Source organism: Schistocerca cancellata, chromosome 2 (assembly GCF_023864275.1).
Source record: "Schistocerca cancellata isolate TAMUIC-IGC-003103 chromosome 2, iqSchCanc2.1, whole genome shotgun sequence".
NCBI classification, from domain to species: domain Eukaryota; kingdom Metazoa; phylum Arthropoda; class Insecta; order Orthoptera; family Acrididae; genus Schistocerca; species Schistocerca cancellata.
In genome coordinates this window covers 536,852,331-536,878,195 of record NC_064627.1, presented here as the reverse complement: position 1 = coordinate 536,878,195, position 25,865 = coordinate 536,852,331, and the positions used below count along the sequence as shown (strand labels likewise).

General features: G+C 42.1%; 1 protein-coding gene across 1 annotated transcript in view; it reads left to right on the top strand.

Moving 5' to 3' along the window:
* Nucleotides 1-25,865, top strand: part of LOC126162085 (putative inorganic phosphate cotransporter) — a 217,424-nt gene that overhangs the window by 24,971 nt on the left and 166,588 nt on the right. Inside the window, exon 2 of the mRNA XM_049918359.1 lies at nucleotides 9,085-9,374. Within this exon, the coding sequence (XP_049774316.1) occupies nucleotides 9,085-9,374 (290 nt within the window). The remainder of the gene's footprint in view (nucleotides 1-9,084; nucleotides 9,375-25,865) is intronic.

Sequence of the window (25,865 nt, the reverse complement as noted above, 5' to 3'; positions counted from 1 at the left end):
TGCACCAATCATAATTCCTCCCCGCACCATCAAACCACGACCTCCATACAGGTCCCTTTTAAGGATTTTAAGAGGTTGGTATCTGGTTCCTGGTTCACGCCAGATGAAAATCCGGCGAGAATCACTGTTCAGACTACACCTGGACTCGTCCGTGAACATAACCTGGGACCACTGTTCCAATGACCATGTACTGTGTTCTTGATCGAGGCTTTACGGGCTCTCCTGTGACCAGGGGTCAGTGGTATGCACCTTGCAGGTCTCCGGGCGAATAAACCATGTATGTTCAGTCGTCTGTAGACTGTGTGTCTGGAGATAACTGTTCCAGTAGCTGCGGTAAGGTTCCGAGCAAGGCTACCTGCAGTAATTCTTGGCCGTCTGCGGGTACTGATGGTGAGATATCGGTCTTCTTGTGATGTTGTACACTGTGGACGTACCGTACTGTAGCGCCTGGACACGTTTCGTGTCTGCTGGAATCGTTGCCGTAATCTTGAGATGACAATTTGTGGCGCACGGAGGGCACGTGCTACGACTTGCTGTGTTTGACCTTCCTCCTGTTACCCTAGTATTCTACCTCTCATAATGTCATCAATATGTGTTCTTTCAGCCACTTTCAACACACAGTCACCATTAGCACGTCTGAAAACGTCTGCACACTTACCCGCTGCACCATACTCTGACACGCACCAACACACCTCTGCGTATGTGGACAGCTGCCAGCGCCACCGTGCGACGACCGCAGGTCAAATGCACCGCGTGGTCATACCCCGAGGTGATTTAAACCCGCAAACCGCCAGCCAGAGCGTTGTTTCACCATGTATCAGCATTGCCCTTAATTTATGAGCATGGGTGTAGATATAAATGTACATTATCACATTCGGTTAGTTCCGATAAGAGGTTGGGCAGGAAGGGTTTGTTTCATGTATGGCATTGGTTTTTTTACTTAGTTTTTTCATTATTTTGGTTTTTTAAATTGATTGTTAAATTGTCTTGTTTGTTACGTTTCACAGTTTTTTTTATCGTTTCGTTCCTTAGTTAGTGTTTTTTTAAGTCTCTTTGTTTTATAAGTTATGATTTTGAATATGGTAATTGGAAGTGTCAGTGGTTGTTGTATAAAATATTCTACGAAGAACCAACTTAACAGTCAATTAAAGAATCCGTGATTTTTCTTCCATGCTGTTTATGAAGTGTGTTAAAGTTGTACCAAAGTAATATCAACTATAATTAATTTCGGAGATTTTGGTTCTCTGTATTGGTACCGGTCGTTTCAGTTGAGCTGTATGGCTCAAGTTATGTTTTTCATACCGTGTTTCGATAACATTCGAGACTTTTTTGTTACATGTACTTTCGTTTTCTCTATTGGCATCCATGTTAAGCTTTCCATATTGGTATCGGTCTTTTCAGTTGAGCTCAATTGAGAAGACATTGCAGTCAGCTGCAGATCGTCACTCACGTCGACACCAAATATGTCTGTTGCCTGGGTCAGAACCAGTATCACTTCTCTCCAAAGGCTGGTGGATGTGGTAAAGATAACCAGCCTCCCTCGTGTAGTCACAGCGCACCTATCAATTTTCGATTTGCAGCGTCGTTCCCAGTGTAACGAGATAGATATTGCTAGAGCCATGGACAGAATGCTGGGACTCGGGCATTGGCTGCTCACGGACAACGCCCCAGCCGACACAGCAGCTAAGCAAAAACCCTCCACTTCCGCATCATCTCTTACGATTTCCAGTGACCTGGGACGCTGACCAACCTCCAGGAAGTTTTCGCAATTTGTCACACTGCCCATTACACAAGGAATAGTCCGGGTTCTCTGGTCTGGTGACGATTGTAGTGTCTTTTGTTTGGACTTCGTCGGTTTTGTGACGAACTGATTTCCTGTCTCTTGACCTTCGCTAACAGTGAACACTTGGAAAGCCACCCTGAATAGGTCAAGGCTGCATTTCACACCGGAAACGTTACGCTCGGGTGGTAGAGTATGTATGGAATGCACGTCGTGGATTTTGTGTTAAGTGAAAATCCAATATCCACAGTACAAACCCAACATCAGATAAACCAATTACTACAACAAAGGAAGAAATTTTAGGAAAAGAGTATGAAGCCATTGGGAAATTAGAAGTGCAAGTTGTAATGGTTAAAGAGAAGAGAGAGAAGGAGCACTTAAGTGTAGACAAAACAGAAATGACAGAATTAGAGGATGTAGTAAGAAAAATTAAAACCAAGAAGACAAGGAAGTGACAACGTAACCACCGAATTGGTCAACTACGAAATCTTCATAAAAAGTGCTGGCCAATGAAGGAAATTCCGAAGAGCTGGAACACTCATACAATATATATATATTCTTGTTAGAAGAGGAACCTGGGTCCAGAAAGAGTGTAGGTCATGTTCAAATAACACAAGCTTATAGAATTTAGCAGAGAGACAAATCTACTATTTCTTGACTACGCGAAAGTCATTGGTAACCTAAGCAGGAGAACGTTGTGGGAAGCACTACACAGGGGAGGCATACCACACCTCTTACTATGAGTAATCAAACATATGCACCAAGACTCGAAAATGGCCATTGCCGGAAGAGATAAGATTAACATAACAACAAATTTAGGCTTACGACAAGGATGCTGCTTGTCGAATACATTTTAATTGTGTATGTTGATGATATGTTGAGATAATGGCTAAAACAAATGACTTTTGTACCAATAATATTAACCAATGGAATTATTTAATGATACTATTTGCTGACGACCAACTTCTTATAGCTAACAGCGAGAACACCCTTCGAAAATTCAATTATAAATTTAATACTACTGCCAAGAGCTAAAACGTGACAATGTCGACACAAAAAATCAAAAGTCATTGATTTTAAAGTTTCAGACACGATCTCAAGCAAATATTTAATAAACGAGCGGAAAATAGTGAGAGTGAGTAATTAAAATTCTTGGGGAGAACCTCTCCTTCACAAGCGAAAAAGACACACCAAAAAATGAGGCAAGACAACTTACTACAGTGCTCCAAAACAACAGCAGTACCGTTAATACTTTAAGACAGTGAGACTTGTACACTAACAGCTAGAAACGATGGAAGAATAGAAGCTCCGGAAATGAGGTTTGGTTTTTAAGAAGAGCAGCTGGCTATAGACTGTTGATGTGATAAGGAGTACAACAATCGGACAAGAACTGGGAGTTAAAACCTTAAACGAACAGATCACGGAATACAGAAAGAAATAGGGAGATCATGCAGTAAGAATGAATGAAAATACAGTTCCTAAAATAATGATGAATTATCAACCATCAGGGAAGATATCAAGAGACTGACCAAGAAAGACGTGGGGTTATCAAATAGCAACCAGGTAAAGACAAGGGAGACACCGATCAGTGGACGTAACAGGCAGATTGCTAATAATTTATGAAAGAAGATAACATTCTACCAAGCTAAAGTGAAGACAGAGAATCGTAACGAAGTCCTAGCACCCATGTCTTTCCTAGAAAGCAGTGGTCCCCACATCATATAGTAAACTTGTATCATTCCCTAGGCCAATGTACCACCTTGTAACATCCCCTCTGCGGAATGACAAACCCTAACTTATAACTGCCTGATATAGTAAGTGGTAGATTTACAGGGGTGCGTGGCAGGTCCTCTTTGTGACTTACCTGCGCGATGGCAGCGTAGTCAGCCTCCGCCCTTTCTCGACCTGTAATCTTACTTGCAGGTCAGCCGCTCGTACGTTATTTCCTACTGTATGGATTTTGGACTTAGTAAATACTTAGAACTAAGGTTTTGGAGAGGAATTCCGGTGTTACTAAATAATGCAACGCAGCTCTGATAAAAGCAATTATTTTTCTAGAGATACGTTGGCCTCAAAATCCTGTGATACGATTTATTACAAACAAATTGCAAAATCGTACTTCGCACGGCCGAATCCAGCCAGATAGCGGTCAGACGGATATACCCCTCTAAGTGGGTTTAAGACCGCTGTCGGATACCGATTGCATTTGGTTGTTTTCTCAATCAAGCTAATCCCAGTTGTGAACGTAGTAATATAATTCACTCAGCAGCCACATGGGTCTTTTAAGATGTTGTATTACTGGATGCCACGGAACTCGGTCTATACTTACATTTGATACCCCACATCAAAATCAGCATGATCACATCCAATTGGCCATAATGATCATTGGTAGAAAATAAAAGCAGAACTGCAACAGCAGGAGCGAGCACAGCAGTTGACTTACCGTGTTTAATGACTGTCATGTTGTTGCACGCAATAAAACAAAAATAATTGAAACAAATAGTTTTTGTGTAAATCAGATCCGTGAAGCATGTGCTTGTGAGTTGCTACTGCAATATACTTCTATAGTAATTGTAACAATCTACAGATCCCCTCAAGGTAACTTTCAGCTATTCATGAAAAATCTAGAGGCATTTTTGAGCTACCTGTCGGACAAAAACAAACAGTTAGTGGTTTGTGGTGATTTTAATGTAGATTTCTTAAAAGATATGGATAGGAAAATGAGCTAGAATCTTTGTTTGGTTGTTTCAATCTAGTATTTGTTGTAAATTTTCCAACTCGTGTGCAGCAGGATAGTAGGTCACTTATCGATAACATTTTCATAGACAGTGCTCAGGCAGAAACAATTAATGTGCACCCAGTTGATAATGGGCTATCTGATCATGTGTTAATGGAAATAACACATATAGCACCTTACAGGCTTCAGGCAGGTTCATACAAGGCAGGGAGGCTTATTGATGCGAACAGGGTACGGAGTCTTAAGAGCAGCCTAGAAGAGGTAGAATGGGATGAAGTATACACAGAGAATGATGATGATGCCAAATTCAGTTTATTCCACTGTAAATTTGTCTCAATATTTGAGAGTTGCTTTTCTGAAATGTTATTCAAAAAAGCCATTGCAAAGTCAAGTAAGCCATGGATTACTAAGGAAATTAACATATCGTGTAAGAGGAAGTGGGAAATATATGGACAGGCCAGAATAAGTCAGGATCCGACATTACTTGCTTACTACAGAAGATTCTGTAATATTTTAAGGAAAGTCATTATGAAGTCGAGAAGCTTATGTGTTCTGACAGAAATTGTACTGCACATAATAAAATTAAAGCTATATGGAATATTGTCAAACAGGAGACAGGACAGCCTAACAGTGCACAGCATACCCTGGCAATAAAGCTAAATGATGATGTTGTGACTGATAATTCACATGTTGCTTGTATTTTTAACAATCAGTTTCTGAATGTAGCAGCAAAAAAAGGGTTAAAGGGTTCAGTTGAAGAAGCAAAAAATAAGTCAAAAATGTAATTCCCAGGACTTTAGGCCTTTAGAAATAGCACCAACATCTCCCACTGAAATTGAGGGAATTATAAATATACTGAAAAACAAGAGCTCATGTGGTATTGATGGAGTCTCTAACAGAATTTTGAAGTGTTGTGCTAATTTAATAAGTGGAGTCCTTAGTGATATATGTAATGCTTCGCTGACACAGGGAATTTTTCCAGACAGATTGAAATACGCGATTGTCAAACCTCTTCATAAGAAAGGGGACAAGAGTGACTTAAATAATTATAGACCAATCTCATTGCTGACTTAATTTTCTAAAATATTCGAAAAAATTATGTATTCAAGAGTAGTCTCACATTTAAGTGAAAATAATTCACTCAACATGTCACCGTTCAGATTCCAGATGGATTATTCGACTCAGAATGCTATCTACACATTTACTCATCAAATAGTACAAGTCTTAAATAACAAATTATCGCCAGTTGGTATTTTTTGTGATCTTTCTAAGGCATTTGACTGCATGAATCATGTCACACTCTTAGAAAAACTCAGGTTTTATGGAACTGAAGGCTATACACACACAGCTGGTTTGAATCATACTTAACGAACAGAAAGCAAAAAGTTGTGCTGAATAACACAAATAATGTTAGGAAGGTGGTAAATTCTAGCGAATGGGGAGTTATCACAAAGGGAGTCCCACAGGGTTCAATTTTGGGTACTCTGCTGTTCGTTATCCATGTGAATGACATCTCACTTAACGTTCAGCAAGCAGAACTAGTACTTTTTGCAGATGACACGAGTTTTATAATAAATCTCATTCCAGAAAAAGCAGCTGAAGATATTGTTAAGGATGTCTTTCAAAGAATTATGAAGTGGTTCTCAGAAAATAGACTCTCCCTTAATTTTGAAAAACTCGCTATATCCAATTCAGTACACCGAATATAGTCATACAGACTATTGATGTAGCATATGAACAGGGCTCAGTTAACAGGGTAGATTTCTCCAAATTTTTGGGTGTTCACATTGATGACAACTTGAACTGGAAGAAACATATTACTGAGCTTATCAAACAATTACGTTCAGCTTCTTTCGCTCTTTATATCGTTCTGGGTAATAAACAGATCAACCTCCTAACGTACTTTGCATATTTCCACTCAATAATGTCTTATGGAATAGTTTTCTGGGGTAATAAACTACTGATTGCACAAAAGAGAGCAGTGAGAATAATTAGTGGTGTTCACCCAAGGACGTCATGTGGGCACAGCCGGCCGCGGTGGTCTCGCGGTTCTAGGCGCTCAGTCCGGAACCGTGCCACTGCTACGGTCGCAGGTTCGAATCCTGCCTCGGGCATGGATGTGTGTTATGTCCTTAGGTTAGTTAGGTTTAAGTAGTTATAAGTTCTAGGGGACTGATGACCCCAGCAGTTAAGTCCCATAGTGCTCAGAGCCATTTGAACCATCTGGGGTCCAAGAGATCCACAGCACAAATGCAGAAGAAAAAGAAATATGGCTGGTAGAAAACTGCCGAAGCACTGAAAGGTCCAGTATCCAGCTGTGGGAATGAGAAAGACGATAAATACATTGGGCGCTTGCATCAGGTAGGAGCTGAGTGAATGAGCTCAAGGTTTGTAATTCTTTTTATTAAGAAGGGAAAGCGCATATCTGTTAAGCAGAGAATGTGCTCCCTGCCGCCGTTGGATAAGCAGCTGCAGCACCAAGTCGTATACTCCTATCACTCATTTGTTACATAGTTTAATTCTTAATTTCTTTGCGTGTTTTTGGTACTTGCATTGTTTAATTCATAAATTTCGGGCGTATTATAGTATTTGAGAGTTGTAGCATCGCGTTTTAGTACCTGAATAGTGTAAAATCTCGTAGTCTCGTTCCGCCGCCGAGCAGTGTGTCAGCAGTGCGCAAGTAGCAGCATTACTGCATTTACTAGGCAATCTTGTATTTTAATAACCGTTTAAATTTTGTGTCGATTCGTTTGCGCTCTCTGTAGATTAGTTCAGACGTTCTTTGCTAAACAGTTTTTAGCATGGATAGGGACTGCAACTGCTGTGTTCGGATGCAGGCTGAGTTGGCATCCCTTCGCTCCCAGCTTCAGGCAGTGTTGGCTTCGGTCACACAGCTTGAGGCTGTTGCCAATGGGCATCACTGTGGGGGTCCGGATGGGGGTTTGTTGGGGACGGCCAGCTCGTCCCACGCATCCCCCGATCGGACTACGACTTGAGGCTGATCCCTCACCTGTGGTAGAGTAGGAGGTCGTCTCAAGGTGTGGCAGGGGGCGAAAGACATTCCGGAGGGCTGAACGGAAGGCCTCTCCAGTTTGTCTGACGAACCGGTTTCAGGCTCTGTCTCAGGCTGATACTGATCTTCGGCCTGACATGGTAGCTTGTCCTGTTCCAGAGGTTGCCCCTCAGTTAGCAAGATCCGGGCGGTCGCAGAGGGTGGGCTTACAGGTAGTTGGGAGCTCCAACGTCAGGCGCGTAATGGGGCCCCTTAGGGATATGGCAGCAAGAGAGGGGAAGAAACCAATGTGCACTCCGTGTGCATACCGGGGGGAGTCATTCCAGATGTGGAAAGGGTTCTTCCGGATGCCATGAAGGGTACAGGGTGCACCCATCTGCAGGTGGTCGCTCATGTCGGCGAATATTAAAGATGTACGAAAGACGTGATCACTCTTGCTGCTTACGTTCATGATATCTGTAACTGTAATGTATTGGGAATCACACTGTCTGCTCTCTAACCTACTGTACTGCGGATTTTATCAAGTAGTCTTTGTACAAGTTATACGTATATTTCACGTTTCATTAATCATATTTTATTGACTTTATCTTCTTTCTACATCTACATGGCTAATCTGCAAATCAAACTTACATGCCTGGCAGAGGGTTCATCCAACCTCCTCTCGAAGGGCATGCGGACGAAAACGAACATCTACATCAATCCGCTATTTGGGCTTGATGTGTTGAAAATTTGCGTCGGTCGCGAAGCGTGTTCAGATGGCGGAGAAGGTAAGCAACCAATATATAGAAACGGGGCGTTCGGTTTCGAGTCCTTGTCTAACAAAAATTTTCAACATTCACCACTGACTTATTTCAGTGCCTGTAAGGCGGCTGAAGTCCTGTAATAAAAGTATTTGCACTTATACCCCTAACACTCTGTATATTGAAGTGTGATATTGGTTTATTTTTGTTAATAGGTCGGTTATTCATTTTCTTCGGTCTTGAACGTTTACCTTATTGGTATAGCCAAAACTGTATTGAGATAGACTCTTATATGAGCATGTATTGCGATGTTCAGACGTGTCCGAACCTCATTTTACCAGCTGAAACTACGCTTGGTTTTATGAATGATGCGGCAGTGATTTAATTGCATAATTCTGCTTAAAATATTTCCAGCAATTTCTTTTAGTGATTGTTACATTAAAGAAATTTACTGTTGTGCTTATTGTTCCAGATCTGAAGATGCTGCAACGAACAGCCGAAACTAATAATCATCTAACATGTTTTTATATGCTATCCTGACTATTAAAATATTGTGTAAAAATATTTTAAACTTCTTCATAAAAAATAACGCAGCATTCGTAGTCTGTGTTGGTTATGTCGTGTTCTCTTCTGTTCCTGTAGTGTGAAAGCTTGTTCAGAGATACAAGCGAATGGTGGTGAACTTGGTGAACTGTCTGAGAATGCACAATCGCTTGAGTTCGCTGTCATTCACTCAAGTGTAAAGGGGACTGGCTGCTCGTATGATTAAGTGGGATTTACTTTCAGACGAGTACTTCAGAGTTTAATATTTCAGGCTGGCTGCTAGCTCGCGATGTGCTGTGGCTACTGGCGTTCTGCGGCTTCGCTATCAATTATTCTGTTCGAGTCAACCTCAACATCGCCATCGTGGCCATGGTGAACGGCAGCGCGTCGCTTGCTAGAGAGGCCGAGGACGTCGGATACTGCACGCAGTCCGGAGCTATTTTTCAAAATACCTCCGACGTTAGCATCACCAGCGATCAAGGCAGCCTCTGGAACGTCGTCACTGGCGCAAACAGTACCAGCTTCAACACGTCATTGGAGATTGGCAGTACCAACCTGCAGGTTGTGAAATCCGTTTACGTGAAACGGATTATTTACTGCTAGTATTGTGACAATTCTTTATCAGTACATCTACATCTACATCTACATCCATACTCCGCAAGCCACCTGACGGTGTCTGGCGGAGGGTACCCTGAGTACCTCTATCGGTTCTCCCTTCTATTCCAGTCTCGTATTGTTCGTGGAAAGAAGGATTGTCGGTATGCTTCTGTGTGGGCTCTAATCTCTCTGATTTTATCCTCATGGTCTCTTCGCGAGATATACGTAGGAGGGAGCAATATACTGCTTGACTCTTCGGTGAAGGTATGTTCTCGAAACTTTAACAAAAGCCCGTACCGAGCTACTGAGCGTCTCTCCTGCAGAGTCTTCCACTGGAGTTTATCTATTATCTCCGTAACGCTTTCGCGATTACTAAATGATCCTGTAACGAAGCGCGCTGCTCTCCGTTGGATCTTCTCTATCCCTTCTATCAACCCTATCTGGTACGGATCCCACACTGCTGAGCAGTATTCAAGCAGTGGGCGAACTAGCGTACTGTAACCTACTTCCTTTGTTTTCGGATTGCATTTTCTTAGCATTCTTCCAATGAATCTCAGTCTGGCATCTGCTTTACCGACGATCAACTTTATACGTATGATCATTCAATTTTAAATCACTCCTAATGCGTACTCCCAGATAATTTATAGAATTAACTGCTTCCAGTTGCTGACCTGCTATTTTGTAGCCAAATGATAAGGGATCTATCTTTCTATGTATTCGCAGCACATTACACTTGTATACATTGAGATTCAATTGCCATTCCCTGCACCATGCGTCAATTCGTTGCAGATCCTCCTGCATTTCAGTACAATTTTCCATTGTTACAACCTCTCGATACACCACAGCATGATCTGCAAAAAGCCTCAGTGAACTTCCGATGTCATCCACGAGGTCATTTATGTATATTGTGAATAGCAACGGTCCTGTGACACTCCCCTGCGGCACACCTGAAATCACTCTTACTTTGAAAGACTTCTCTCCACTGAGAATGACATGCTGCGTTCTGTTATCTAGGAACTCTTCAATCCAATCACACAATTGGTCTGATAGTCCTAATGCTCTTACTTTGTTCATTAAACGACTGTGGGGAACTGTATCGAACGCCTTGCGGATGTCAAGAAACACGGCATCTACCTGTGAACCCGTGTCTATGGCCCCCTGAGTCTCGTGGACGAATAGGGCGAGCTGGGTTTCACACGACCGTCTTTTTCGAAACCCATGCTGAATCCTACAGAGTAGATTTCTAGTCTCTAGAAAAGTCATTGTACTCGAACATAATACGTGTTCCAAAATTCTACAACTGATCGACGTTAGAGATATAGGTCTATAGTGCTGCACTTCTGTTCGACGTCCCTTCTTGAAAACGGGGATGACCTGTGCCCTTTTCCAATCCTTTGGAACGCTACGCTCTTCTTGTTGTTTCATATTTTGGAAACTAGAGCTGGATTAATTTGTTGTACCTTAAATTCATTCCGTTCATGTGTCCCTTGATTATTGGCTTGGGAAGTCATTTTTCGCAACAGGAGGTAAACTCTCGGAGATGGAGGGACAGTTGGGATATCTGAAAAAGCTACGAAACCTGCGTCGACGGTGTACTGGAGAATGTGAGAAGGAGATCATTAGAGATTGGTCGTAAGCGAACTAATGGTTCCAAAGGAACTGTGCACAAAGATGAACGGAAGAGTGATGAACGAATTCTAAGCAACGGTCTTTCATAGTTCACTTCGGTCGCGCCTTTCTACTTGTAGTTCCTGGGAACGGGAAATGGCGGGCTCGTTCCCGCAACGGCACGTCGGCCGATCTCGTTCCAGCCTCGGTCCCGTTCCCGTCTTTCTCGGTCTCGGTCTCCCTCGGCCGGACTCGTCCTTCTTCGTGTGACCACTCGTCGCGGTTCCTTTGCCGCCTGCTCCTAATTACTTCAGTATCGAGTTGTTCTTTTCGTTCGCTGTGCACACCCTTTTAAGTCTGTTTCAAACCTTTTTTGAACTCTGGACTTCTGGTTCTTTTCGTATTTATTCAGCGTCCACGATCGGCAATTAAAATGTATTTTATAATTATGTAAATTACATAAAAAATAAGTGGTATGTAACACATACATCTCTTCAGGTAACAAAAGGGCGTATCAGCGTACTTCACTATTTCGATAAACAGCAGAAGGCATACTTATAAAAAGGCAAGATTTTTTGTTATTACACATGCAAAGGAAGTCGGCACGGCACACACGAGTGGCCATTTTCCATCTTTTTTTTGATCCAAGGTATAACGGGATGTCTATTGTTATGGAAGGCAGGTCGACTTATAACCGAATGAAGCCCGCGCTCCATAATCGAGTGTCTGGTGTCACATTTTGTAAAGAGAATACGAAAAGTTCTACAACATTGTTTCAGTGGTACACGGTGGTGCACGAAAAATCGGCCGCGAGTACTAGACTGCTCATTGTCGCCCACCAATCGTCATCTATTGTTTCGAAGTTGTTGTTTGCATTAGGTTATTTTGCTTAATTATTACATGTTTATCGATTCTGCTCATATCGGCAACAAATCGTGCGTAATTGGCGAGCAGTCTGTACTCGGAGCCGTTTTTCGTGTGCCACCTTATATTGTTTCACTGCGATTAGACGCAGAACGCTACAATTGACTAAACGAGAGGTTTTGCCGAATCACGAAAATTACTTCTACACGTGTGTGAAAATCCTGTAATGAATAAAAACTCTGTACTCGAGGGGGGAGGCAAGTACCTTGGCGCCTTTCATCTTCAGTCACCTATGCCACTAATTTTCAGTTTTTCATAAGAACCATATGCCATGCACATATAAATGATGAACGAGTAAAAATGAACGGTTCTCAAAAAAGAGCGATCACCGTTGAACTAGTTTCCCAAGAATGAACGAGTTTGCCCATCCCTGCAGTGTAATGGAAGGTTCGGCAACAGGTATCGTTAAATGTGACAAACGGTATGAGATGTGATATGAAGTGTGTAAAACAGGTTGGATACAGTTAACTGGAAGTGCGTTTGTCTACAGCCTGAACAGGAGACTGGTGAATGCTCTACACTACGCTGAAGGAAGCAATATAGCGGATTTTTAGTTAAGTTAATGGGACAGGAGATGGGTGAGGTACAGAAGTCGATCATCAGAAAAAAGTTGAGACAACAGCAATCCCACTTAATAGGGAGAAGGTTTAGTGTGTCTAGATCTGTTGGGGGAGCATGAATTCGAAGATATTAACCTGAACACTTAAGTGAATCTACCTGGTCGGAAGGAAAGTTATGATGTGGGAGGTTTTCCAGAGTTTCAGATAGTAGGTTCGTAACATACATACGTGCGGATATTTCTGTTTGTGACTGAGGACGGTGTACTGAACAACATTACATCAGTATTTGCGTAATTTTGTAGACTGATAATTATAGCTATTACAAGTCATATGTTTCTAGGTAGTGTAGTACCTCCAAGTATATGTGGGATGAGCAAGCCATTACTGCTTATTTTCTCCTGGACAGCAGGTAAGGTGTCGAAGTATAGATGCGTGGATTCAAAACGGTTAGTGCATACTGACAGGCGTAGTCTAATTAGTGGTGCGGTTACGACCATGGAGAAAACACCAGGTAGCAAATTATGTGACATGTTTGTGGGAAGACTGCTCGATGCAGAGAAGAAACAACCAACACACTCATGTGTGTAGATATTAAGGTACAACATACAAAAATATCTGCCCTTATACCCGCATATACTGAGCTGACAAAAGTTATGGGATACCCCTAAAATCGTGTCGGGCCTCCCTTTGCTGGGTGTGCTGCAGGAACTCGACGTGGCATGGATCAGCAAGTCGTTGGAACTCCCCTGCAAAAATACTGAGCCATGCTGCCTATATAGACATCCATAATTGCAAATGTGTTGCCAGTGCAGGATTTTTCACACGAACTGACCTTTCAATTAAGTCCCACTAATATTCGATGGGATTCATGTCGGGCAATCTGAGTGGCCAAATCATTCGCTTGAATTGTCCAAAATATTCTTGAAAACCAAGTGCGAACAATTGTGGTCTCTTGACATGGCGTATTATCGTTCATAGAAAGTCTACCGTTGTTTGGGAACATGAAGTCCATGAATGGCTGCAAATGGTCCTTAATTAGACGAACATGATCGAAGGGATCGCTGTGTCAAGTAGAAATCTACAGATACATCAGTCACTGAATGTTAGCCCATATTTTGACTGGTGGGAATCTTCCTACATGTCGGTCAGGGGAACTGAAGATGACGAATATATATCGCCGAAATTGGATGCTCAATAAAATAACAACTGGAAACTTAGACGGCTTAAAGGTGTTTTGATTAGATATTCCATTGCCATTTTCAGTCAGTGATTCATGTTAACACAGCCTACACAATTATGGAGCCACCACCAATTTGCACACTGCCTTGATGACAACTTGGGTCCATAGCTTCGTGGTGCCTGCGCCTCAATCGAACCCAACCATCAACTGAAATCGGGACTCATCTGACCAGACTAAGGTTTTCCGGTCGTCCAAGGTCCAGCCGATATGGTCACGAGCCCAGTATAGGTGTTGCAGGCGATGTCGTGCTGTTGGCAAAGGCTCTCGCGTCGGTCGTCTCCTGCCACAGTGCATTAGCACCAGATTTCGCCCCACAGTTCTAACAGATACGTTCGTCGTACGTCCCACTTTGATTTCTGCGGTTATTTCCATTTCCGTTAGTGCTGACAACTCTACGCAAACACCTGCGTTCTCTGTCGTTAAGTGAAAGCTATCGGCCACTGCGTTGTCCCGTAGTGAGAAGTAAAGCTTGAAATTTGATATTCTCGGTACTCTGGATGCTGTGGATCTCGGAATACTGAATTCCCTAACGATCTCTGAACTGGAATGTCCCTTGCGTCTAGCTCAAACTGCCAGTCCACGTTCAGAGTCTGTTAATTCCCGTCGTGAGGGCATAATCACGCCTGAAACCTCTTCACGTGGATCACCTGAATACAAATGACGGCTTCGCCAGTGCACTGCTCTTTTATACCTCGTGCAGGCGATACTACCGCGGTCTCTATAATTGCAAAACTCTATCATATGACTTTTGTGATCTCACTGTAATTTCTTGGCCACATCTGTATGCTCCTGTTGTGGCTGTTGTGTACGCCAGCGCTCGTATCTGGGGGAAGGAGGTTTCTACTGTATGGAAGCGATGAGTCGGTCTTTTCCGAATCTTCGTAAATAGATAGTGGTCGGATGATGCATGGCTGAGATGAAAACGAGTAATTTTGGCATGCAGACCGGTGTTTTCCAACACCGGCTTGGAAAGGTAGTTCTGAAAGTCCTGGCAGGAAGCAGCACCTTGCAGAAGCGTCATTAGCGGGAACAGCATATGGCCAATGAAATCGCCTACATTCTGTTCTTGACTATGACTGGCTGATAGGGCTGATTGTTAAGTAATTTCGTGAAGCTGTTTTGAGGTCACTAAATTGGCATTCTGAAATACTTCCTATTAACCCACCGTTATTGACTAGTGCAACTGATAAAGGCTGATCGGTTAATATTTGCACGGGAGTTCTTCCGTATCAAATCCAACAAATCTAATTAGGAGGTCAGGCAGCAATAATCGGTACATTCTTTGTTGTTGATGTTCTATATCTATTGTCTAAACAGCACAAGTAAGGCAGTTACTCCTTCGTCTGAGACACTAATAACAGTTAACTCATCATAGGTCATCACATGCCAGTATTCTTCATGTGCCACTGAATGCACAATCCTCAAATGCAATCCAAATCGTGGGTGTCCGGCGCGGTTGTCGCGTAATCGCGGTGCACAATTGAACACTTAGACACATCAAACAAATCACTCAGTTAACACCATTTACGTGTTTGCTGGAGGTCAGTCCCACGACTTTTGGTGACACACAAGGCCGTTAAACAACTGGAAACGAGGTCGGCCGCCCTGCCGAAACCCGCCCTGCCCTATCAGCAGCCAACAACTCACTTGCTCAGAGTCTCAACACTGACTACTTTCTGACGCACTCGGCGCTCGCCTATCGATAGTACCTACTGCGACCTGCGTGAGGCAAAGATATATTGTTCTCAATACGTAAGGGACACTTGACCCCTTACATCCCCCCCTTCCCCCGAAAGGACTGCTTTGAAACCGGAGGTGGAAAGGAATATAGACAGAGTTCACAGTGACAGAAAGAGAATACACATATAAATGCAAGTACAATGAAATTTACAAATTGAATGGTAAATTCTCTGACTCCGTACGTAAACTGCCTCTACAACACTTATTATATCTAAATTACAATCTATCCTTATGACACAACTCAAAATTGTAGTTTATTGAAACAATACTATCACATATAAATTATAACAAAACTCCTTTCTACCGCAATTGATAAACTATACAACGTCGGATATCTATTGAATCATAGTGTAAAACAACTATTTCCATTTCGGTTCGTCTCAGCGAGGTTTGCGTCCAGGACACAACCAAAATCCTACTGTATTAGCACCACACATTACAGGAAATAACTATCTCTAATTAGACTAATATCTACTTAACCCAATACATCATCATCATCATCATTTAAGACTGATTATGCCTTTCAGCGTTCAGTCTGGAGCATAGCCCCCCTTATACAGTTCCTCCATGATCCCCTATTCAGTGCTAACATTGGTACCTCTTCTGATGTTAAACCTATTACTTCAAAATCATTCTTAACCGAATCCAGGTACATTCTCCTCGGTCTGCCCCTACTCCTCCTACCCTCTACTGCTGAATCCATGAGTCTCTTGGGTAACCTTGCTTCTCCCATGCGTGTAACATGACCCCACCATCTAAGCCTGTTCGCTACATCTATAGAGTTCATTCCCAGTTTTTCTTTGATTTCCTCATTGTGGACACCCTCCTGCCATTGTTCCCATCTACTAGTACCTGCAATCATCCTAGCTACTTTCATATCCGTAACCTCAACCTTGTTGATAAGGTAACCTGAATCCACCCAGCTTTCGCTCCCATACAACAAAGTTGGTCGATAGATTGAACGGTGCACAGATAACTTAGTCTTGGTACTGACTTCCTTCTTGCAGAAGAGAGTAGATCGTAGCTGAGCGCTCACTGCATTAGCTTTGCTACACCTCGCTTCCAGTTCTTTCAGTATGTTGCCATCCTGTGAGAATATGCATCCTAAGTACTTGAAACCGTCCACCTGTTCTAACTTTGTTCCTCCTATTTGGCACTCAATCCGTTTATATTTCTTTCCCACTGACATTACTTTCGTTTTGGAGATGCTAATCCTCATACCATAGTCCTTACATTTCTGATCTAGCTCTGAAATATTACTTTGCAAACTTTCAATCGAATCTGCCATCACAACTAAGTCATCCGCATATGCAAGACTGCTTATTTTGTGTTCACATATCTTAATCTCACCCAGCCAGTCTATTGTTTTCAACATATGATCCATAAATAATATGAACAACAGTGGAGACAGGTTGCAGCCTTGTCTTACCCCTGAAACTACTCTGAACCATGAACTCAATTTACCATCAACTCTAACTGCTGCCTGACTATCCATGTAAAGACCTTTAATTGCTTGCAAAAGTTTGCCTCCTATTCCATAATCTTGTAGAACAGACAATAACTTCCTCCTAGGAACCCCGTCATATGCCTTTTCTAGATCTATAAAGCATAGATACAATTCCCTGTTCCACTCATAACACTTCTCCATTATTTGCCGTAGACTAAAGATCTGGTCCTGACAACCTCTAAGAGGCCTAAACCCACACTGATTTTCATCTAATTGGTCCTCAACTAATACTCGCACTTTCCTTTCAACAATACCTGAGAAGATTTTACCCACAACGCTGATTAAAGAGATACCTCTGTAGTTGTTACAATCTTTTCTGTTTCCATGTTTAAAGATTGGTGTGATTACTGCTTTTGTCCAGTCTGATGGAACCTGTCCCGACTCCCAGGCCATTTCAATTATCCTATGTAACCATTTAAGACCTGACATTCCACTGTATTTGATGAGTTCCGACTTAATTTCATCCACCCCAGCCGCTTTATTGCACTGCAATCTATTGACCATTTTTTCCACTTCCTCAAATGTGATCCTATTTCCATCATCATTCCTATCCCATTCTACCTCGAAATCTGAAACATTACTGATCGCATTTTCACCTACATTGAGCAACTCTTCAAAATATTCCCTCCATCTGCCCAAGGCATCCACAGGGTTCACCAGCAGTTTTCCTGACCTGTCCAAAGTACTTGTCATTTCCTTCTTACCTCCCTTTCGAAGACTGCTAATTACACTCCAGAATGGTTTTCCAGCAGCTTGACCCATAGTCTCCAACCTGTTTCCAAAGTCTTCCCACGATTTCTTCTTGGATGCTGCAATTATCTGTTTGGCTTTGTTTCTTTCTTCAACATAACTTTCTCTGTCTACCTGGGTTCTGGTATGTAGCCATTTTTGATACGCCTTCTTTTTCCTTTTACAGGCTGCCTTGACTGTATCATTCCACCAAGCTGTTTGCTTCATCCTACTTTTACACACTACTGTTCCAAGACATTCTTTAGCCACTTCTAGTACTGTGTCCCTGTACCTTGTCCATTCCTTTTCCAATGACTGTAATTGACTACATTCAACTAACTGGTACCTTTCTGAGATCGCTGTTATGTACTTGTGCCTGATTTCCTTATCCTGAAGTTTCTCCACTCTTATCCTCCTACATATGGACCTGACCTCCTACACTTTCGGCCTCACAATCCCAATTTCACTGCAGATTAAATAATGATGAGTGACATCAAAGAATCCCCTGAATACACGTGTGTCCCTCACAGCCTTCCTGAATTCCTGATCTGTTGTTATATAGTCAATGACAGATCTGGTTCCCCTGCCTTTCCAAGTATACCGGTGAATGTTCTTATGTTTAAAAAAGGAGTTTGTGATTACTAAGCCCATACTGGCACAGAAATCCAAGAGTTGTTTCCCGTTCCTGTTGGCCTCCATATCCTCTCCAAATTTACCCATAACCTTTTCATACCCTTCTGTTCGATTTCCAATTCTGGCGTTAAAATCACCCATGAGCAGAACATTGTCCTTGTCCTTTACTCCAACAACTACATCACTGAGTGCCTCATAAAAACTATCCATCTTATCTTGATCTGTCCCTTCACAATGCGAATATACTGACACAATCCTAATTTTCTTGCTAGACACTGTCAAATCTATCCACATCAGTCGTTCGTTTACATATCTTATTGCAACTACGCTGGGTTCCATTTCTTTCCTGATGTAAAGCCCTACACCCCATTGTGCTATTCCTGCTTTGACTCCTGACAGGTAGACCTTGTATTCTCCCACTTCCTCTTCTTTCTCACCCCTTACCCGAATGTCACTAACAGCTAAAACGTCCAGCCTCATCTTACTTGCAGCCTCTGCCAGCTCTACCTTCTTCCCAGAGTAGCCCCCATTGATATTAATAGCTCCCCATCTCATTACCATTTGTTTGCCAAGTCGTATCTTAGGAGTCCCTGGTTTGTCAGTTAGAGGTGGGACTCTGTCACCTCCAAAGGTCCGAGGCATTTTGCTCTGATTATTGCCAGCATCATATTTAAAGTACCAGGGAAGCAGGTTGCTAGCCTTACTTGCCCCGAGTCCCATTGGGTTTTACCCCTAACGGCTGAGGGACTAACCGACCACATCAGTGACCAAAAACATAGTACATAACAAATAATACTTATTACAAATGCAGATAAATGACAATAATTTATTCTCTGCTGAATAATGCATATATGAATCCACTTTCAGTGTGGTCATTAAAAAATCAATCTCTAAAGAAAAGTCTTTCTTGTTGGTTACTAATTGTCTTTCCTGCTTTTGAGCGTCTATTATTAACATAGTTCACAGAATTGTCCGTATCTGGGTCCCTATTAATAAACACTACAATATTCTAAATACTAAAACTTCTCACACTATAAAGGATGGCTATATCTCAGTCCTTATATGCAATTCGTCCCTTAAATATGGTCAAATGTTTTCTCATCATGAAAACCCATAATCCTGAATAGATACAAATGTAGTTAATAAAAGACAATGGCTGACACTTGAACACCAGTTCACATGACCTTTATTCTCCAAATACACATAATAACCAAAAAACACCCATACACATTTATGTTTATGCCTGGCTAGGCCCTACTTCATCGTCCTGATTACTTTTCTCCTCAGGGTTGCCCCGATCTTCATGCGGATAGTATCTCTTTATATTCTCAACATGTTCCTTGCCATGCACTCGATTGGTTTGAGCATATTCCAGCTCCACAGTATTGGGGTGTTCGATCTTGATAATTCTATGTGGTCCCTTGTATACATGGTTAAATTTATGTATTTCAGAATTTATCTTCTTCGACTTAGCGTGCACTTTCACCAACACTAGGTCTCCTACAGTGTACGTTATAAGTTTCACCAATTTATCATTCCTTTCCTGTCTCCTTTTCGCCTTCTCCCTCATGTTCATTTGTACTAGTTCGAGTTTCCTCTCCCAAGTTACCTTCTCTCCTTGTTCATATTCGATCAACTCACGAAAAACACTCTTAGGTTTCTGATTAAGTGAGATTTCGCATGGTGCAAATCCTGTTGAATCATGCCGTAGGTGGTTCTTAGTACTCTCGAATTTTCCAGGTATTCCTTCCAAGTACCGTGTTTCTTGTCACACTAGGTCCGACACAAACGATTTAACTCCATCATCCGTTCAGCCGGGTTCGAGGCTGGTCTGTATATACAGATGTCAATCTGTTCTATTTGATGCCTATTCGACATTTCCCTCCACTCCTTGGACCGGAACTAGGATCCATTATCACTTAGGATTTGTTTCGGTTTACACACATTGCTGAAGTAATCTTTTTCTAACTTATTAATAATGGCCTTGCTGGTCGCTTTCTTTAATGGATAAAACTCCACAAATTTAGATATTAATTTTTCTGCAACTATGATTTGGGCGTAATTTCCTTTGGCCACTGGCAAGAGGGCCGAATAAGTCCACTGCCACGACGTCTCTAATTGATTCTGGTATGACCAGATGCAGGTAACCTTTATGTTGAACACTGATAGTTTTAGTTTTCTGACAGGTATCACAGGTACTCAGCAAGTTGCATATAAGCCTTCCAATGTTGTTGAAGGCGCAGTCCAATTCCAGTTTCTCAAGGCATTTCTTAGGTCCATAATGGCATTGCTATAATGTGTACCAGATTAACTTGTCTGTTATATGCTCTGGTATACGTAATCTCCAGCTCTCTTCACCCTCTCTTCTTCTCTTGTACTGTATTCCCTGGTGGATATAATAGTGTTTCCTAATCATTTCTTCACCAGCACATCTATACTTAGTCTTGATTAATTTTAGTTTTTCGTCCTAGTTCTGCTTCTCAAGAACCTCTTCACAAAATCTTCCTGCTATACTCCATTAAATTTATCCAAACTTCTCCCCCTTCCGATCCCCTCATGACCGTTCCCCATGAATCGAGTGGCAGCCTTGATAACACATAAGGTATGGTGTGTGATTTACCAGGCTTGTATATCTCTTCGAAGTCATAATCTTGCAACGCCAATGCCCATCTCATCAAGCGGCTGTGTCTCAGTTTACTTGTAGTTAAGAATGTTAGGGCGTTATGGTCCGTGACTACCTTTACATATCGTCCTGCTAGATAATAACGAAATCACTCAAAACCCCACACGATAGCCAGTGCCTCTTTTTCAGTAATGCTGTATCTCCTGTCCTGTGCATTGAAGTTTCTGCTACCAAAGGATGTGGTCTTTATCACCTCGGTATCTCCTTCTTTCTCGATCTGGTATAAATGTATGCCTAGTCCATAATCTGAGCTATCTGCTCCCAAATAAAAATCTCTAGAGAAATCAGGATGGCATAATGTATCTGCATTACACAATGCTTCTTTAATCCTTTCAAATTCTTCCTGACATTCGCCATTCCAGTGCAAGGTTATTTTGGCTTTAGTAAGTGTTATCAGTTTGGGGGCAGTGAGCACAGGTTCCTTCAGGAATTTTCGATAGAACTCACAGACGCCAAAGAATGCTTTCAGTTGCCTTTTGTTACAAGGAACTGGAAATTGCCTAATTGTCTTGAACTTACTTGGGTAAGGGTAAATACTCTCTTTTGTAATTATGAAGCCCAAGAATTTTATCTGAGATTCACCAAATTCTGACTTATCCAAGTTTGCTGTCACCCCAGATTCCTCAAAGGCTCTCTTGAGTTTCTCTAAATGTTCTCCCAAGTCTCACTTGCAATTAATATATCATCCATGTAAATAGTAACCTTCTTAAGTAATTCTTCATCCAAAATCTTGTCCAATGCTCTAATGAATTTCAAGACTGACATGTTAAGCCCAAATGGCAAGAGTCTAAAATGATCACTTCTGCCACCATATGTGAAGGCAGTATACAGACGTGAGTCAGGGGCCAGAGGTATTTGCCAATAGCCGTCAGTCAGGTCAATGCTACGAAGTATCTTCACACCCTGAAACCTTTGAATTAATTTTTCTGTCGTTTCTGGCTTGTCTGGCTCGTGTTCAATGATTTTATTTATCGTATGTGCATCCAAAACTATTCTCACCTTCCCATCTTCCTTGTCTACCACAAATAATGGTCTATTATATTGGATCTCTCAATAAACCCAAGGTCAATCATTCTTTGTATTTCCTCTTCTACCACTTGTCTTTTAGCCTCAGGGATGGAGTATTGTTTAACACTAAAAGGCTTCTGTTTCTGAATTTTAAATTTACATTGTACCCCTTTCATGATTCCTGACTGCTGAGAGAAGTCGTTGCTGTGCTTATGTAAGATCTCTGTTAACCTCTTCCAAATCTCTTCATTCAAATGTGTCATATCTTCTAGTTTCTTGCCTATAGCATCTTCAATAAGTTGATACACTTGTGCTAATCTCTCGTAGAGTATCAATACTTCTCATCTTCCGGTTGTTCTTCTGTAGGCCCCTCCACATAACACAAATTCACCTGTCGGAACTCTTATTCCTCATATGAATTCTTACTTTCTACCAGGGTCAATTCTCTCCTTTCTCCCTCGCATCCTTTTACACTCATTGTGCATTCATTGTCCTTTTACACTCATTGTGCCTTCATCGAAATTCATGATTGCTTCTACTTTGTTCAGCCAGTCAGTTCCCAAAATAACTGCCATGTTAAGACCTGGTACCAACAAAAACGTCGCTTCATATACTTCTCCCTCTACTCCTAATCCAATCAATGCTTGTTACTTAATTGGCTTACTTTTGGCACCTATAGCATTTACAACTTGGACACTATTTACAGGGAGACAGATAAGCTGGCGTTGGTATTCAGTATCTGTTCATATAGCTTCTGAGATATAGCACACACTTCCCTCCTGGTGTCAACTAGGGCATCAACATTTATTCCACGCATCTTTGGCTCTGAGCACTATGCGACTTAACTTCTGAGGTCTTCAGTTGCCTAGAACTTTGAACTAATTAAACCTAACTAACCTAAGGACATCACACACATCCATGCCCGAGGCAGGATTCGAACCTGTGACGGTAGCGGTCGCTCGGCTCCAGACTGTAGCGTCCAGAACCGCACGGCCACTCCGGCTGGCCCGACGCATCTTTATCCTGACTACAGGTAATCTCGGTTCTTTGGAACTCTGTTCCTTTTCCCTCATGAGGTCTTCTCTCAGATCACCATCATCATCCCTAATGAGATTTATATGGGTCCTCATTTGTCGCACTCCCGACTGGACCTAATCAATTTACCGAACTCCTTTCCTCCTTATCTGGGGCCTCACCATTTCTTTGCCTGCCACCTTCTCTCTTATATTCTCTTGTTTTTCATCTCTTCTGGAATCGCTTTGGAACCAACATCCATTTCCACAGCCCCTACTCCCATGATAGTCTCCTCTTTCCCAGTTGAACGATTGGTTATTAAACTGATTCCGTTGGTAGTTGTCTTCTGTTTGGCCCTGCTCACCTGCTTGACTATTCTCTCGCCCACGTGTGTATTGTAATTGCTCTCTATCTTTAATCAGACTTCCAGACAAGGTTTCTTGCATCCTCTGACTTAATCTTCTCTTAATAGCAGAAATCATTATCTCATTATTTAAGGGTTGCTCTGAAGTTTCTTTCAGTTCTCGTAAATGCTCAGCAAATTTTCTCAAGGTACCTCTCCAATTATTAACAAACTTTTGATGGAGCAGGTTTTCCAATGTTGCACACTGATGGCTCTCTGATCAGTGCTTCTTTAAAAACTCTCCTTCATACTGGCCATAATTACGAAATTCGTCTTTCTTCTTCTCTCCCCACGTAAAAGCTTCACCTTCCGTTCTATCTGTCGCAAATTGAATTTCGTGTTTGTCTTGAAAATGTGTTGTAAAAATGCCTCTCAGCCATTTCATGAAAATCATAGGGTGCAGTGATCTCTTTAGCTTATATTTTTGTCCCACATGACCTTGTGGATGCCTGTTATCACCACTCATTAATGTTATCACCTTACCTTCCCTTATAGCTAGTGTTGCATTACCAATCTCTCTGTTAGTCTCCTCAGTTGTCGTTTCTAATTTTGGGATTTCGACTTGTAAATGTTTCATATCCTGTGTAATCCTCCTATTATCTTCTCCCTTCTGTACTGCTATTGAGTTTTGTATATTTCGAGCTAATTCAGTCTGTTTGTTGCCTAATCCCTCGATAGTTACTTCACATTGTTGTTGCTTCTGCCTTATTTCTTCGATTGCATATCCTTTGAAATCCTCCTATTATCTTCTCCCCTCTGCACTGCTATTGCGTTTTGTATATTTCGAGCTAATTCAGTCTGTTTGTTGCCTAATCCCTTAATAGCTACTTCATATTGTTGTTGCTTCTGCCTTATCTCTTCGCTCCTTCCCCCTAATTATTCCTTAACTTGTTGAACTTCTTGGGCTTTCTCGTTTATCTCCTCTCCTCAGAGCAAGTTTATGTTCTTCTGGAATCTGCCTTCTCTCTCCTCGCAGACTTTCCTCACCTCTTCCTTATAATCCTGTAATTCTCTTTCCAAATTTTCTTTTCCTTGTAATGTCACCTGTATTTTCTCACTGATGGCGTCAATCTTTTCTTGGGTTCTTCTATTGGCTTCCTCGATTTTCTGATTGCTGGCTTCAATTCTGGCTTTAATCTTTTCTTGGGTTGTTTTGTTGGTTTCCTCACTTTTCTGATTGGTTTCCTCCATTTTCTGATTGGGTTCCTCCATTTTCCGATTGGTGGCATCAATCTTTTCTAATATCGTCAAAAACATGTCTTGCTGCCCTCTCTCTACAATGTTTGATTTACTACTCCCAGGTTTAATTGGTGTCTCGAGATAATTGGTGGAATGTGCAAACGGGCTTTCTATTGACATTCACGGTCACTGATTCCTGAATTACCTCTATCCTCCTATTCTATCTCCATCTTCTCAGCTTCTACCCACGGAATCGTCTTAGACGAAGACATGTACAACGTCGCCAACGCATGCTGTGACATGGAATTATGGCACCAGAAGAAATCTGAAAAGGGTCAGTGCATAGCGTTCTAAAATCTTCCATAGTTAGCAGCTGCAGTTCGGAAGCCATTCATCGAGCGAGGTGGCGCAGTGGTTAGCAGACTGCACTCACATTCGAGAGGGCCACGGTTCAAAGCCCCGCACGGCCATCTAGGCTGAGGTTTCTCCTGATTTGGCTAAATCGCTCCCGGCTTGGTTCCTTTGAAAAGGACGCGGCCAGTTTCCTTCTCCGTCCTTTCGTAATCCGAGCTGGTGGTTTGTCTCCAATGCCCGCGCTTTCGGTGGGTCGTTAAACTCTAATTGACCTTCCTTCCTCTTTCAGAATGCCCTCAAAAAGTAGCAGCCGAGATTACATTATGTATCCAATGCCCCTCGGCAACACAAGGTCATTGCGGTATTGTCTGAAATTTGTCCAACTGTGGTTGTCGAACCGGTTAGAGTTGTATTTGTTCCAAGGACTACACTTTATCTGTTGCAACGAGAGGCGCTTGTGATATTTGAAGAAAGGAAGTCAACGAAATGGCATGCGTGTAACCAGTCCAGCTTGTCGTCGATGCAAGGGGATTCAATGCTCCAGCTTGGAGTTCTCACTGTGGACGGAAGTGGACGGTCGTTATTGCCACGCAGACAAAATGGCTGTGGTAATAGTTTTGTAGTTAAGTTAGGCATTCGTCACTGGATAACGTGTTACGCTGAAGAGCTATACTGCCATTTTGTGTCACGTTTCCAGTTTGTTTGATGGCTCCTCACTGAATGAGCTTGGCATCAAAGTGCTGACCTTTTTGGTCACACAAACAAAGGGCGCTGTTGGGCTCATTTGTACGCCATATCTGTGAAGCTTTAATCACGTTTTGCTGGTACACTGTTCTACACATCTTTCGTTTCAGTGGAGCCCTTCTTTTTCGG